At 36.5% G+C, this 14,946-nt stretch overlaps 1 protein-coding gene across 2 annotated transcripts; it reads right to left on the minus strand.

Annotated features, from left to right (window-relative positions):
• Positions 1-1,216: 1,216 nt before the first annotated feature.
• Positions 1,217-14,946, minus strand: ptpdc1a (protein tyrosine phosphatase domain containing 1a). Of its 2 annotated transcripts, XR_013194895.1 has the most exons (11): positions 14,749-14,946; positions 9,120-9,218; positions 7,823-7,994; positions 6,955-7,035; positions 6,745-6,863; positions 5,538-5,675; positions 4,253-5,403; positions 3,938-4,123; positions 3,351-3,461; positions 3,041-3,230; positions 1,217-1,306 (listed from the first exon to the last, which is right to left on the minus strand). XR_013194895.1 is itself a non-coding variant. In XM_077203594.1 (10 exons), the coding sequence occupies exons 2-10, from the start codon at positions 9,208-9,210 to the stop codon at positions 3,117-3,119; spliced, it is 2,163 nt and encodes a 720-aa protein (XP_077059709.1). In that variant the 5' UTR covers positions 9,211-9,218; positions 14,749-14,946; the 3' UTR covers positions 2,036-3,116. The 2 variants fall into 2 exon arrangements, 1 of the variants encoding a protein (XP_077059709.1); XM_077203594.1 differs by lacking the exon at positions 1,217-1,306 and having other exon boundaries at positions 2,036-3,230.

A 14,946-nucleotide genomic window follows, 5' to 3' on the forward strand; every position in this document is an offset into this window, starting at 1 on the left:
GGTTAAAATGGTTAAAAAAATAAGAAGCATTTTTTGTTTTTTGCCCGAAGTTTGCAGGCAAGAAGAAGTATTAAAGATATCTTAATATGATAACTACTTCTGGTAGTTAACAAACTTTTCTTTTGGTATCTTTGGTATTTTTTTAAGGCCCAATATGGTTAATTTCCAGAGATATAGGGATCTTAATGTGGCTCCATGAGTAAATTGGTCAATTGTACATTTTCAGTGGTCAAAATTTAAATGTGGATCACTTTGTATACAGCTGATGTGTGTTTTTTTTCTTTTAAAAAGGAATGCCTGAAGAACAAATTATGTTGAAACTAAATGTATCTCGTTTTTTTTTTCTATCAACACAATTGCACAGAACATTCCTGTTAGTTCCATAAATATTGTTTTTCCAAGGTTTACGTCCCTGTAACTCAAAAAAGTATTAAAGATATCTTAAATATCCTTCTAGATTCTCATTCTTAATAAACGTTTATGGTTAAATCCCATAGGGTATCTCAATTTGGCTCCATGTTCAAATTGTTGAATTTGACCCATTTTAAATTATTTGACCTATCTTTCTAATGTCATTTTTGCTATTAACATAATTAAAAAAGTGAGTTTGGAAGATTTGGGTGATTTGACACGGAATGACCCAGATGTGATATTAGATTTATATAAGGTCTAAGCGAGTCAACCACTCATGAGTTGTCTGAGAGAAAGTTCCAAACTTATTAGACCAAGACTATTCAGCCATGTTTAGGTATAATCAGAATAATGAACAAGTTGGAGCAGAGCATGCTTAGTACCAGGTATGTAGTATGTAGAAGCAATAACTTAGACAAATTATATCTATACTATCTGTAAGAGGATATTAAAGTATTCAGAAAATATTTGAGACTTTATGTCTGTTTTACAGCACTGTCTTGACCTATGAAACATTAAGTGCTAAGAACACATGCTGTTGTTTTAATATTCACCCCAGATGCTACGTACATCATCTCTGAAGACAAGGTGTCCAAATATCTTTATTTCCTGTAAACTGATAAAGAAAAAATAAACCAAAGATGAACTTCTTCAGTCACAGCAGCGCTCTGAATAAAAGTGTTCTCAGCTCAAATCCAAATTCTTCATATTTAGCATACCTTTCAATTAGAATATAAAACACCATTTATCACACTCTGGTGGATTTATGCATGGGAAATTACTTTCTGGCCTAGCAGAACACGAGGCAGGAAAAAAGGGCACACTTTTAGTTAACTGGAGTTTGTTTGATGCACTTCTGGCAGTAATTACAGCTGCAGGGCAGCTCTAGAACAGCCTGAATGAAAAGATCCAGACACACAAGACAAGACAGAGTCTTATAAAAAGGATTCTGTGTTTCAAACATGCCAAGTACTTTTAAAACTGCATGTGTTATCTGGCCTTATTCAAAAGCTTGAGTTGGTTGGAGTGCAACACTTCAAAAAATACAGTAGGAAACAGAACAATCAGAATTATAATTTGCAGCATTAGCTGACCAAGGTGAGGACCCCGCAGTCTAATTGTAATGGTGAGGTTTTCTTTCATGGAATTATGATCTAGAACACAATGAAAATGAACAAAATTGATTTAATAATGTAATAAAGAATCTAGTTAATGGAGGCAAGGTTGAATTAGTATGTTAATGAGACACTATGCAAAAAGATAGCATTCAGATCTTTATTTATAGACATGAATGAAAAAGTAATAAATAAAAATATTTAGGGCCAGATCCACTAAACATGGCAAATTAGCATAAAAGAGAAATCCCATAAAAGCGTAAGCATCAAGATGCATGCGTGAGCACCAGGATTAAAACAAGCTTTTTGGGGCGTTAAATAATGGCGCATAGCATGTAAATGGACTAGCACAAACCTTAGTAATACTAAATCGCGTTGCGTGATTCATTTATAGTATCCTCTCCTCTCATAAATTTTGCGTCTGAAAGGGAAACTCCAACAAATGCATGTGCAATAAGGTCAGCTGCAAAAATAACTGCATCCATTCCTTTTCAGCGCTAATTTTTCAGTTTTTAGTTTTTTTTGTTTTGTTTTGTTTTTTACGCCAAAAGAGGGTTTCATACTTTTAGTGAATCTGGCCCATAGTGCTTTGGAAAAATCCACAATAATGTTTTTAGGAATCGGACAAGAAAACATCTTGCACTTCTTCCACAGGCATGAATGAATACACGTGTATTCTGCTGGCTACTGGCTACATGATATTTACTTAAAAAGACAAGACAATGATAGCATTTTAGTGGACAAATGAGGTCAGTTTCAACACCAGTGTTATTTTCTAAAACACCACATGACAAACATAGTACATATTCCTTTTTTTTTTTAAGTTCATTAAAAGAAGCAGCTTAGTTATAAATAATGCCAATAGAAGGTAAAAATCATCCTGCAAAAGCCTGTACAGGACAGCATTTTGTTTTAGCAGGAATAGTATTGATACATTCTCAAATAAATGTATCAAGGCCATTTGATCAAGGCCATTTTGAGCTATTCCTAAAGTAAACTGTGTTGAATGAAAGCATTCACTTGTCCTCTATTGTACCTTAAATACAAACCTTTAAATTGCAAAGGCAAGAATCAGCAAATCTAACAATTTGCTTCATTCAATAAAAGTATTAAAGACTGTGTCACAAAATGAGACATGTTGCACAGTGATATTATTTTGGTTTAGTCAATAATGAGGTACATTTAACATCATCCATATTCAAACAGTATTCTTATATGACAAAACACATTTTAATGAGAATCCTCAGTTCGTTAGAGCAAAACAAATGCATAAAATAAATACATGACATACTTATTAATAAATAGTTTCCTCAGTTAGCTAATAAATATTGTGTACCAAAAATAAACTGTTAAGGAACAAAATTAGAAAAATAGCCTAAAAAAAACATGTGGCACATACATGTATGGCAGTAATTATTGTTCTCTCACAAATAAAATATGTTAAAATACATTATTTGGATGAGTAATCATGGCTAAGACACTGAAAACAGAAAAGAAAGAAAAAAAAACTAAACCTGTTTGTTTTTTTCTTCAAAATTACAGTGCAGACTCCAGATTCCACATCCAGTGTCAGGGTACGTGGGAAAAGTGTTAGGTCAGCTTAAGCTCTTCCATTGCTTTTGTCCTCATATCACTAAGGACAGGGATCATGACATCTTTCAGAGTCTTATAGATTAACCGCCCATTCTCTGAATCTGAGGAAATCTGGATTAGACCAAGATTAGAATCACAGAGTTAGGATAAACAGTTTGAAAATTTCCACAAAACCTTCACTTCAATTTCACCAGTAGTCTGTTGTGAAACTATTTTGTGGCCAAGACTTACCCAAGTAAATGCTTTGATTGTGCGTTCAAAAAAGGCATTCTCAACCTCCTCTGGTATTTTTAGCAAATGAGCAGCGCAATCAAGAATACACAGAAGGGTTTGTTTTTTTCCCTAAATAACAAAGACAAACAGATGTTTTAGCGTACATCCATTTAGATGGTGAAAAAACAAGTCACATTTGTGATTAAATATATGTTCACACTTGTAGTTCAGTTCGCTTGGTCCAGAAAAAAATAAACATTTAGTCCTGGTCCGCTTAGCGTTCAAATTGGCATTTTTACAACAAACCTAAAGATACTGAACCTAAAAGCAAAGGGATATGTTCACAACCTGATTGGTCGGCTTTTATTATGTATATTTGTTTTGCGACGGAACTTACCGAACATCCAAAACTATATTGTGTATGTGCTGCTAAATGCGCTTGTTGTTTGTGCGTAGCCTACATATGATGGTAGTTTGACTAACATACATCAGAGGTAAATATTTAGAGGAGGGCTTTTAAATATTCTCTCGGACAAAGTGGGGGGCTTGGAGTCAAAAATGTTGAGGACTACAGCTATAAAGAGAATTTAGCATGTTTTTGGTACCTTGTCGAGTGAATTCAGAGCATCTTGGGGATTGAATTGGTTTGCAGCCAAAGTCTCCACATCCTCTTTTGTGATGGTTGGCTCCTTCAGTTGCTCTAGCCAAGACCACATGAGTGTGGAGAGCACAACAGGATCTCTTTCGGTGCACAACCTCTCCCACGCACCTTCACGGGAGTTCAGCTCTGTCTGAGGGGCAACAGCAATTGCGGAAATGACTGAAAGTTACTGATTTGCATTATAGAAGAACAGGATATGGAATTGAAGGTCTGAGACTCAATTCATCTAAAAGTCTATGGAATAAAACAAAGCTCCTACCTGCCACACTGAGACTGTGCTGAGTTCCTCTCCATCAATGTCCATCGTGAGAGCTTTGGCCACAAACAGATGACGAGTCTCAGGTGAGAGTTCATTTTGAAGCATTAAAACAGGAACATCTGTGAATTGTTGTGTGGCATCAGACGTTGTGTTTTCATTAGGGCTCATATGACTTTTGCCGCCTTGACACGTTGAGAACATTGTTCTGCTGTCACTGGTCTTCCCTAGAAAGCCGTAGGACATGCTACGCTTTGCCTCCTTCAGAGGTACACGTTTTATGGAGACAGGAGAGCAGGATGCATGGCCTTCAACTTTTTTGGATTGTACCAGGGAGCTACAGGAACCAGTTAAAGTATCATGTTTGGGACTGTTGTTGATTTCAGATGTCAATGGGGACGACAGAGGTTCAGGGGTTTGTATAGCTAATCTGCTCTGCAACGAATAAAGTTCTGTAAAGTTTAACCCAGATTTGCTGCCAAGAGGATTCTGGCGACTTTGTAGTACCTGCACCCTTGAGTCCAGTTTGTGCAAGGCTGAGTCGCTAAAGCTAAGACATTTTCTTAAGATGAGCTGAGACTTATAGGTATTGTCTACCGTCGGCCATCTCCAGAGAACATCAAACTCCTGGTAGCTACAGAGCGGCCGGTCGTGAGGTGGATCAGACTGCGGTCCTTTAAGAAGCAAGCTGGGTATGTCAGGAGAGCGAGGTAAGGATATGGGAATCCCTTTCCCCCTCATCTCCTTCCCTAACTGCTGAAGGGCTTGCAGCGAGACCGTCTTCTCCACTTCCTCCGTGAGGTCTGGGATGTCCAACACCTCCTCTTCCACTGTTTGCCGGTTCTCTGCTATGTCCAGTAGAAGCCTGCAGACCAGGTGTATGATCTTTGGCATGTTCTTCATGTGTCGCGCTTCATAGCCATGCAGTAGGTGCCGCTGACGAGTCAGGTACTGCGACATCGTGACTGTGTGAGCTTTGGGCTCGGCACACGAGAATACACTCCGCAGTGGCACGAGGAACTGGGCGAACTCTCGCACACACAACAGTTGACCACGAGTCTGGATGGAATTTGGACGTTTAGCTCTAACAAACAAAATGGCCTGATCTGCACTCATCCGGGATGTGAATACTAAGAAGCATGCTATTAAGACACCTATGAGAAGACGAATGTCCACGAAGGGTAGTTAATAATAAGATAGTCAGTGAAATGGATCAAATCAAAACTACTGCAGTTGTTTTCTTAAATTCTAAAGTTATCACTGCAAACTGTTCAATCAAAATACTGACCTGTTCTGCCAAGTCCAGCATGGCAGTGGACAGCCATTTTGCCCTCTTGCATGGCGAATGACATCACCTTCACCATGTCAAGAATAGTAGTCAAGGATGCCACGCCATAGTCTTTCCAGCCGAAGTTGTAAAAATAAACTGGAAAAAGTTAAATGCAAATCTCATAAGATGAAACCAAGTCGTGCATTTCAAGAAATTCAGTTCAGACCAAAACATTTTTTGTTATTTGCTTTCAGCACAGAATCATGGGAATTTCTTCAGTCACTTTTATGTCCAAGAGGTTGGTTTTTAGTCAAAGTAACATTTCAAGATATCTTGTTACCCTTGTCCAAAAAACTCAGACTTTCATATTAAAATATGAATTAGTAAATGTTAAATCTCTGATAATCAAAGAGTGAAATAAACTGACATTTATTCAACATTTGTGTAAAAAAGTAAAATGTTGCACAGTTGTGGTGTCATTTTCACCACACAATTATAAAAACAATGTTTTTTCTAAAGTTAGTGTATTTGTTGCCCAAGAATACAACCAAGTTATTAGATTATCACAGATTATCACAATTTTGTCAAACTATGCAAAAAAGTAATAAAATATTACATTTCATACAGTAACCATAACATGTTTTTTATTTCATTTTTAAAATATTAAAAATGTAATTTCCACCAGTGCCATTTCCATCCTAGAATGCTATTAAGCATAAAACATTATCTGTGATGAGGTGTAAATGGCATTCTGGTGGAAATTTCCATTAAAGAACATCAAAGTCCAGGAGGCCAAAAGACCACATAGTTGAAGAACTGCCTCAATATGTTATATACAAACAAATTATCCAACACATGGAGGACCACTTCCTTAATTTGAGAGATGTGTCATGCATGTTTGGACATGCTGTGCCTGGAAATAATACTGTGCTGGAAAATTGTGCCTTACAAAGTTTCCCAGAGGGTGCCGTCTATAAGCACAGCAGCACTCTCAGGAGAGCTTATTAAGGGCTTCCAATCCCCCTAAGCCTCAATACCTGAATGGAATCTGAGCAACTGCATGATCACTATGTTTAGAAAGCAAACATTGGTTAAAAAGGTTCTTTAGCTTGTCAAACATATTAACAATTTATTGTGATAACAGTGAGGATTTATCCCAGTCTGATTCCCTTGACAACTGATGGAGGAATATGTGTATGTTTGAGTACATGTGTGAGCTACTCACTCCCTGCCTCCATGAAAACCTCTGGGCGATATGTGAAACTGCTCTCTGGCTCCAAAGTGCTGCCGCAGCTGGCGTGTTCCCCTGGACGCTGCAGGTTGATTACTGTCTTTAAGCCACACCTAGAAGGAAGAAAGATTAAGCATCAGCAAAGTCATCCCTGGTGCATCTTGGGAATCACTTACTGGTAGCTTGCCGCTGAGTTCAACATACATATGAAACTGTTGGATTATGTTGAATTTTTCAATAATTTCTGTTGAAGGTCTTGCCATGGCCAACAGGTTATCAGTTATCCTGTGAACAGAGTATGAATTGGATATCAACAAAATATCTGACTGAATAACATTAATACAAATATCACAAAATAAAAATAGAAAGCAGATGATAAGTGTCAACTATTTTTAAATAAATAAATAATTTCTCAAAGGCTATATTCATGGAAAAAATAAAATGAATAAAATAAACTAAAATCCAAGATGGACAAGTAGTTTGGATAGATAATAATAAAATAAAATATATTTGTTTATTTATTTATTAGGCCAAAGCGCATAAGAATAAAAAGTAGGTTACTGTTTAGGTACCAAAACATTTTGCTGAACATTGCATTATTGGCCTCTGTATAATAAATTGATGTGAGCTTTTTACACTATATTTTTGATGTGTGTGGATATTGATGTTTTCCTTCTTCAATCTTTGAGCAATTTTTGGATCTATACACTTAAAGGCTTTTTTCCCATCCATTTTTACCAGGACAAGTGTTTGACGCTACGCTAATTCCTTTTCTTATTTATTTAGGCATATCAGTATCTAAGGCTATAGTCATGGAAGACAAGACAAAAGATAAGATGGACTGACCATCTGTCCAAGATAGACAAGCAGTTAGGAGAATGGTTGGAAAATAAAAGCTCAAACTTATCCCTAACATTTTCGTTGCCTTCAACTAACAGTGTATCCGAGTTGTGAATTGTGTAGGACTAGCACAATGAATGGATGTTGACTCTGCTAAATATTTGATATGTTCACTTGAAACAATACACATTTACTCCATTTCTTCTGACAAAAGAGCAAGAAGACAGCTTACCAAGAGGAGTACAGTCCTTTGATTGCTTGCTCTTTGTCGCTCCAGCGAGAAGGGTTTTCGTATTTGCATGCTCGACCACCACACGCCATGGAGCACTGCATATGTCCTGGGATGACATGCCTCAAAGTCTCACCCACCTTGGTGTACTTTGCAGTCGGTACTCTGACATTCACTGGAGAAATAGATGATGAAAAATTAGGATGCAGAATTAAGTCATCAGACCAAGTACCTTCAACTTGAACATGGCACATTACATCCACAGCCTGTGATGCCAGTCTGTGCCTCAGACATGCTAAACGCCACAAGAACCCTATGTGAAGATGAAGTCAGAACTTCCACAGCTGAGCTATGCCTCCTCCTCAGGATCTTCAGCAAGATCTCGGAAGCAGAGTGCCGACGTGTCTTTCGAAAACCCATGGAGATCTTGTCTATCAGGGAAGAGCAAGCCCGTCTCTTCATGTCTCTCGTCAAACACACTGATGATAACACTACATTCAGCACAGCCTGAGCAAACTAAGCGCTGACCCCAGAGCAGTGAATCATCGCTACACAACCACCTAGCTGCACAAAAGCGGCATAAGAGACCAATACAATTCAACCGGTTCATCAGTTGCACTTGAAGGGGATCTCCATGGAGACCAAGTCCGAAGTCGGTGGGAGGCTGTGCAGAATTTTGTGTGTGTGTGTGTGTCTCAGGTGGAAGAGGAACAGGATGATGTGTTTTATGTAAATTATAAAGACAGCTCTGGTTGCGTAACCCTGCATGTATTTCAACAAAATGAGGCTGAAATTACACCTTTTCAACTAATGCATTCTGCTGCAGTAAATACAAAGACTTTATGTAACTCAGAACTCGGAATACATAAAAGAAAAGAAGTTGCATCATACGTCAGTCTCCTCAGCATTTGAAGAGGCTTATGAAATAATGGAAATGAGTTTGAAGTTCTTGTTAGCATGGCCATTAGAGTGGCCTTTCTCACCTAAACCACTTGAATTCAAAGAAGATTAAAAAGAGATGCATTATCTCTGTATTTAAAGGAGCCCATCGAGATGGAATGAGTCATTTAAAATAGATGGGGAAAAGATAACAAAAGACTTTATGATGTCTGCACCAGTCTACATATGTTAATGTAGCCATGTTGTTACCTGTTATTACCCTTCATGGCAAAAAAATATTTTTTTGCCATGAATAAACGAAAGGCTATTAAACATTTCTGTCTGTTCAGTTCTTGTATCAGAATCATTGAACCGTTGGAAATACCTCCCAGCCACAGGTAGAGAAATAGCAGTATAATACCTGGCTCCATGTCAGCGTTGGACTCTCTGCTGTTAGCTGAGCTGCCGGTGGTGTAGGACAGGTCACTCAACAAACTGACGCCTGCTGCCATGGCCAACACTGAAAGGTGCAAGCAAACATGGTCTAAAGCCTCAGACACAAAACAATGGCAGAGTAAACAGTCAAGACACAACATAAATGAGGAAGTTGTAAGGCTGGTTGCCTGGGAGTTTTCCCTCCCGGGAGGAAATTGAACAAAGTGTGGTGCTGTGGCACACACTGGATATAGTGTCACTGCAAATGGAATATATAATGAGCGAGGAGGTTACAACCTCTTCTATATAAGAGCGGTGTTAAATAAATAACTTTATGCATTTAAGGGAGACCTTGACTCTTGAGGAACCAGACAAACAAATAAACCCTTATGATGTTGTTGTTTTTCCATTCAGACTAATCAAATCATTGATATTTTCACAAGAATCAACCTTATAAAATATTGGGAGGACTACAGATTACCAATCTCTTATTGTTGTGTATATACTGTGAGGGATTTTTCACCTATACTATACTAGCATGTACATAGAAGCTATGGAAACTTCAATGTGTCAGTTTAACCCTACAGGGATCACTGCATATCACGTGTCAACGGCTGACTACTCACATTACCATTTTGACTGCAGCCATTACTTTAATCACAGGTAAGAAAGGCAATGACTATAACCATCTTGCTGAAAAACAGAGTTATTACTTTGGGATTTTCATATTAGCCTACTGCGTGTTAATATTTTGCATGCTAAATAGTTTTGGTTTGTCAAAGGTAAGACACTGTTATTGTACAAAATTGGGTTACACTTTATTCCTAATCACAGACACTTCTAAATGTAACTCTTCCAAACTACATTCAATAAACTCTGCACAAACCTACTGACTGTTCAACTTATTCCTATACCTTTTCTAACTAACAATGAATATTTTCCTGTAGCTGACAATTAAAAAAAAATTCAATGCTAAATCCAATAAAAAAATCGTACAAACCAACAGCCTACAATACTATGACTCAGGTCTTTTCTGTTATATATCCATAAGTGGTAAAAGGTCTCACAGAACAATCAAAAGGGCTATCTATCTATCTATCTATCTATCTATCTATCTATCTATCTATCTATCTATCTATCTATTTCAAATTCTATCAAATTCATATTCTATTAAATAGATTAATCGCATCTAACATAAAAGTTTTTGTTTACATAATGTGTTTATATATATTATATTTATACATATTATAAGTCTGTGTGTGTATATACTTTATATACATACACATACATACACATATAGACACAGACATGTGCACGCACACACTCAAACACACACATATATTATATATATATATAACATTAATATAATATATATATATATATATATATATATATATATATATATATATATATATATATATATATATATATATATACACTGTGTATATATACACACACACACATATTATGTAAATAAAAACTTTTATATTAGATGCAATTCATCGATTTGACAGCACTAATATATTTTCAGTATCATCTTTAACAGTAATTGAAAGTGGAGAAGAATAGTGGTGCTTTAAGTAATGCTTAATTTGCGTTGGGTTTGTTTAGCAAACTTTAACACATTCAGGATGATGTTAGCAGTCATTTGATACACCATGATTAATTCACAGAGTAAAATGAGAAGACAGGACAGCGGAGTGGCATTATGAGACTCATTTGCATTGAAACGTACGCTTCTCCTTACACACAGATCTGACAGAGACAAAGTGAAACCCCACTTGAGCAGTCCAAAAACTCAACCTGACACCAATCAATCAGTGTGTGCTATTCGTCTGATTCGAAATGGATTTTTCCTAATCCTGATAAACACATTGATAGAAAAGACAGACCTATCTCATGGAGCTTTCAAGTCAGTCTTATATTTTAATATACATTTGGAGATCATTTTTGTCCCAAACTTCATTCCTATTTTAGTCCTGCAATTCCAGTGTTTATAATCATTACAATTTATTTTAATAAATGAATATGCTTGCAACCAATTTTCCAGCTGTCACCCTTACAAAAGCTGTCGGAGTCTGAGCTTGGGTGAATCCTTGAATGCTGCCCACTGAATTTAATCAAAGCGCGGCGATCACTTTCATCTAAACTTTGAACTGGTTTTTCAAAGCGTTTTCAAACAGAGTTATGAAAAGAAGTGTATACATACTTTATATCAGATTAGTGTTATTGCACAATGAGTTTATGCACAATGTGTGTGTTTAAATGCATTAAAGTGTTCACCCAAAAATTAATATTCTGTCATTAATTACTCACCCTCATGTCGTTCCAAACCCGTTAGACTTTCCCCTTCATCTTCAGAACACAAATGAAGATGTTTTTGAGGAAATCGGAGAGATTTCAGTCCCTCCATTGACAGCTAAGGAAACTACCACTTTGACGCTTCAAAAAGTTCATAAAGAGATTGTAAAACTAATCCATATGAATTGAGTGGTTTAGTCCAAATTTTCTGGAGAGACACGATCACTTTATATGATGAACAGATTGAATTTAGGCTGTAATTCACACATAAACATTCATCAACTCACACACACATCAGTTGTGGTAAACAGAAGCTCAAGCATGTTCGCTTGAACCAATGAGGTTCATTCTCATGTTACGCAGCACGTTTCAGCTTCCGCAAGAACCAATGAGGTTTGTTCTCCAGCGTCAAGCAAGTTTGGTTGAGCTTCTGTTTATGTTCTCTGATCAATGTTTAAATGTGAATGTTAATATAATTTGTGTTCCGAAGATGAACGAAAGGCTTACGGGTTTGGAACGACATGAGGGTGTGTAAATGATGACAGAATTTTCATTTTTGGGTCAACTATCCCTTTAACCATTTGTTTCTGTTAACTTACTAGCTACTATTTTGATGACTGCATTGATAAAATGAGAATTGTTTATGTAATAAACTATAAAACAATCATTTTGAATTAAAGACTGTAGTTTATGCAGCATGTGTCTTTATTGTGACAGTAAATTGTATCAGCTATATATACGGCTGATACAACAGTCAGTCTCAGCATACTGTAAATTTAAAAAAATTAACAAAATACTACATGTGTTTGGTTAGGCTTTCAGATATGACCACAGAGCTTGAGTTCAAGTGTTGCCTCAGCTATAGCACTCACTGAACCGTTTAGAGAAATCTTGCTGTTGTTGCTGGCTCAGTGTCTGACCCTTCACATGCCCTCTTTTTAGAAACCACTAAGTACATGTCACTAAAACTTCTTGAGCTACTGCAACTATATGCAGAGATCTATCATGGGAAACATTTGTTAAGGAGTCAAGTTTATTTACATCAATGTAAGACATCCAGACTAAACTGTATCATGAATTCCAGCCCAAGTTCAAGAGGGAAAACTTGTTTTTATGTAATCTTTGTACTTCTTCCCTGATTACTGCAAAGTGATCAGTTGACTAAACTTAATAAAAAAAGTGAGGAAACCATTTGCTTATCGCAACAAGCGAAACTGCAACCAGAGGTGTGTTTTCTTTGTCTTACGTGGAGTTTGCGTTGGGTTTTGGAATGGACTACAAGCCGGTCTCTTTGAATCCATCTTCTACTTTTGTCGCTCGAGTTGTCTTCGCTGATACGGAGAATGGCGGCGAATACACACACCTGCCAGACATAGCCAGGAGAGCGTGAACGCGCATGCCGTCACGCCCAGTCTCAAATTCCGTCCCGAATCCCTCTTATTTATTTAACTGTACAGGACTATAGATCGCAGTGATCATAGAAGGGCTCATTCAGCCCATCAGGCAATTGTTTATGCATGTGTGGGTTAGAAAAACAGGTATTTTTAACATGAAATGTTGCGCAATGCACCTTTAATAATTTTAAGGCATCGGGTTTCATCACTTTTTTTAAGTTAGATCAACTAATCACTTTTTACAGTGTGAGCATTCAGCAAATTTTAAATTTACATTTTAAATGCAACATCCAAAAATAAAGACACCCTGTAATAAATAATTGTTATTATGTTGTGCAAAGTGTATGATAATGCAATGTTGGGTTACACTTTTATTTGGTAACACTTTATTTTACAGTGTCCTTGTTAAACGTTACATTACAACAGGAATTACTATAAATTATGCATAATTACATGCAACTAACCCTCAACCAAACCCTAATACTAAACCTAACCTTATAATAAGTACATGTAATTAATTATTAAGTCCCACTTTATATTAAGTGGCTTTAACTACTATGTACTAACATTGCAATTAATAATTTGATACAATGGACTTATTGTGTACATACATGTTTTTACATTGTACTTATATTTTAAAAATACCTGCATGTAATTACAGCTGTAATTAATTGATGTAATTACATCTGTAATTACACTGTTGACCCATCCCTTACACCTTAACCTACCCTTAAACCTACCCCTACCACCACACCTGTGCCTAACCTTACCCGTATCACACCTCAATAGCAGCAGCACAAGTGTTTCACAATACAACATGAAGATAAGTACATTGTAAGTATTTTTCGATGTAAGTATATAGTACTTAAAGCAACTTAATATAAAGTGGGACAAATTATTATTACTCAGTACTTACTCAGTAAATATATAATTACACTGTAACATAAACACCTTAAAATAAAATGTAACCCTTTTTTATAAGGTGACAGATACACTATGCTCACTAAGATATACTTACTCAAATAAGTCATTAATTAATAACATTTACTTACTATAGAGTTACTGTTAGGGTTAATGTTATGGTTTGGTTTGGGGTTAGTTACTTGTAATTATGCACAATTTACTGTTATTACTATAGTAAGTAGATATGTAGTAACGTGAATCTACGTCACCTACAAATTAAGTGTAATCCAATGTTGCTTTGGTAAATAAATAAATAAACTCAATTAAATAAATAAATAAAATACACACACACGCGCACACACACACACACACACACACACACACACACACACACACACACACACACACACACACACACACACACACACATAAAAATGCAACCAATAAATAGTTATTAAGGTTTTTTTTCACCAATGAGCTTGGACAGACACTACAATAACAAGCAAACCACATGGGAGCACATGAAAACAATATAAGAATATATATATATATATATATATATATATATATATATATATATATATATATATATCTCCTGCACACTGGACAATAAAGTCATCCTCTACAGGAAAACAAACACATCACCGTTATTAAAAAGGATAATTAAACTCTATTTCAAACACAAACATTCACATCTGTGTAAACTCTGCTTTGGTCACAGACATTAATGTCTAACATGCATTATAGCAGTAAAATGCATTACAGCTCAACAAAAGGGCAATGCTGCTTGTTTTCCCCTTTGCTCTGTAGATCTAGCGTTGCTGTATGAGGATTAGTTATATACACTGTATCAAAGGAAACCGAGACAAAATGATAGAGTTTAGAGAGTAGCTCACTATATTAACTAATTGACTGTATGTTAATCTCTTGCGGTGCATCTCTCAGCTAGCTAACCATTAATGCTATTGCGCTAAAAGCAAAGGCTAACATTGGGGTTCGTGTGTCCTTGTTACATACCTCGTCCTCGTCCCTGGAAACGGATTTTGTTAGTTACAGTCCATTGCTTCCACTGTGGTCATTGTGAAATGCAAACCCATGAATCAACAGCAGACAGTGTTGCGTGCAATTGTATCAGTTTCGCTGCTCAACTGGATGTTACATTGTAACAAGTTGGAGGAAACAGATAAGCCATGTTATTGGCCGATCCGTGGTCAT

Source organism: Siphateles boraxobius, unplaced genomic scaffold, assembly GCF_051911475.1.
Source record: "Siphateles boraxobius isolate OS27281-9 unplaced genomic scaffold, OSU_SipBor_1 5, whole genome shotgun sequence".
NCBI classification, from domain to species: domain Eukaryota; kingdom Metazoa; phylum Chordata; class Actinopteri; order Cypriniformes; family Leuciscidae; genus Siphateles; species Siphateles boraxobius.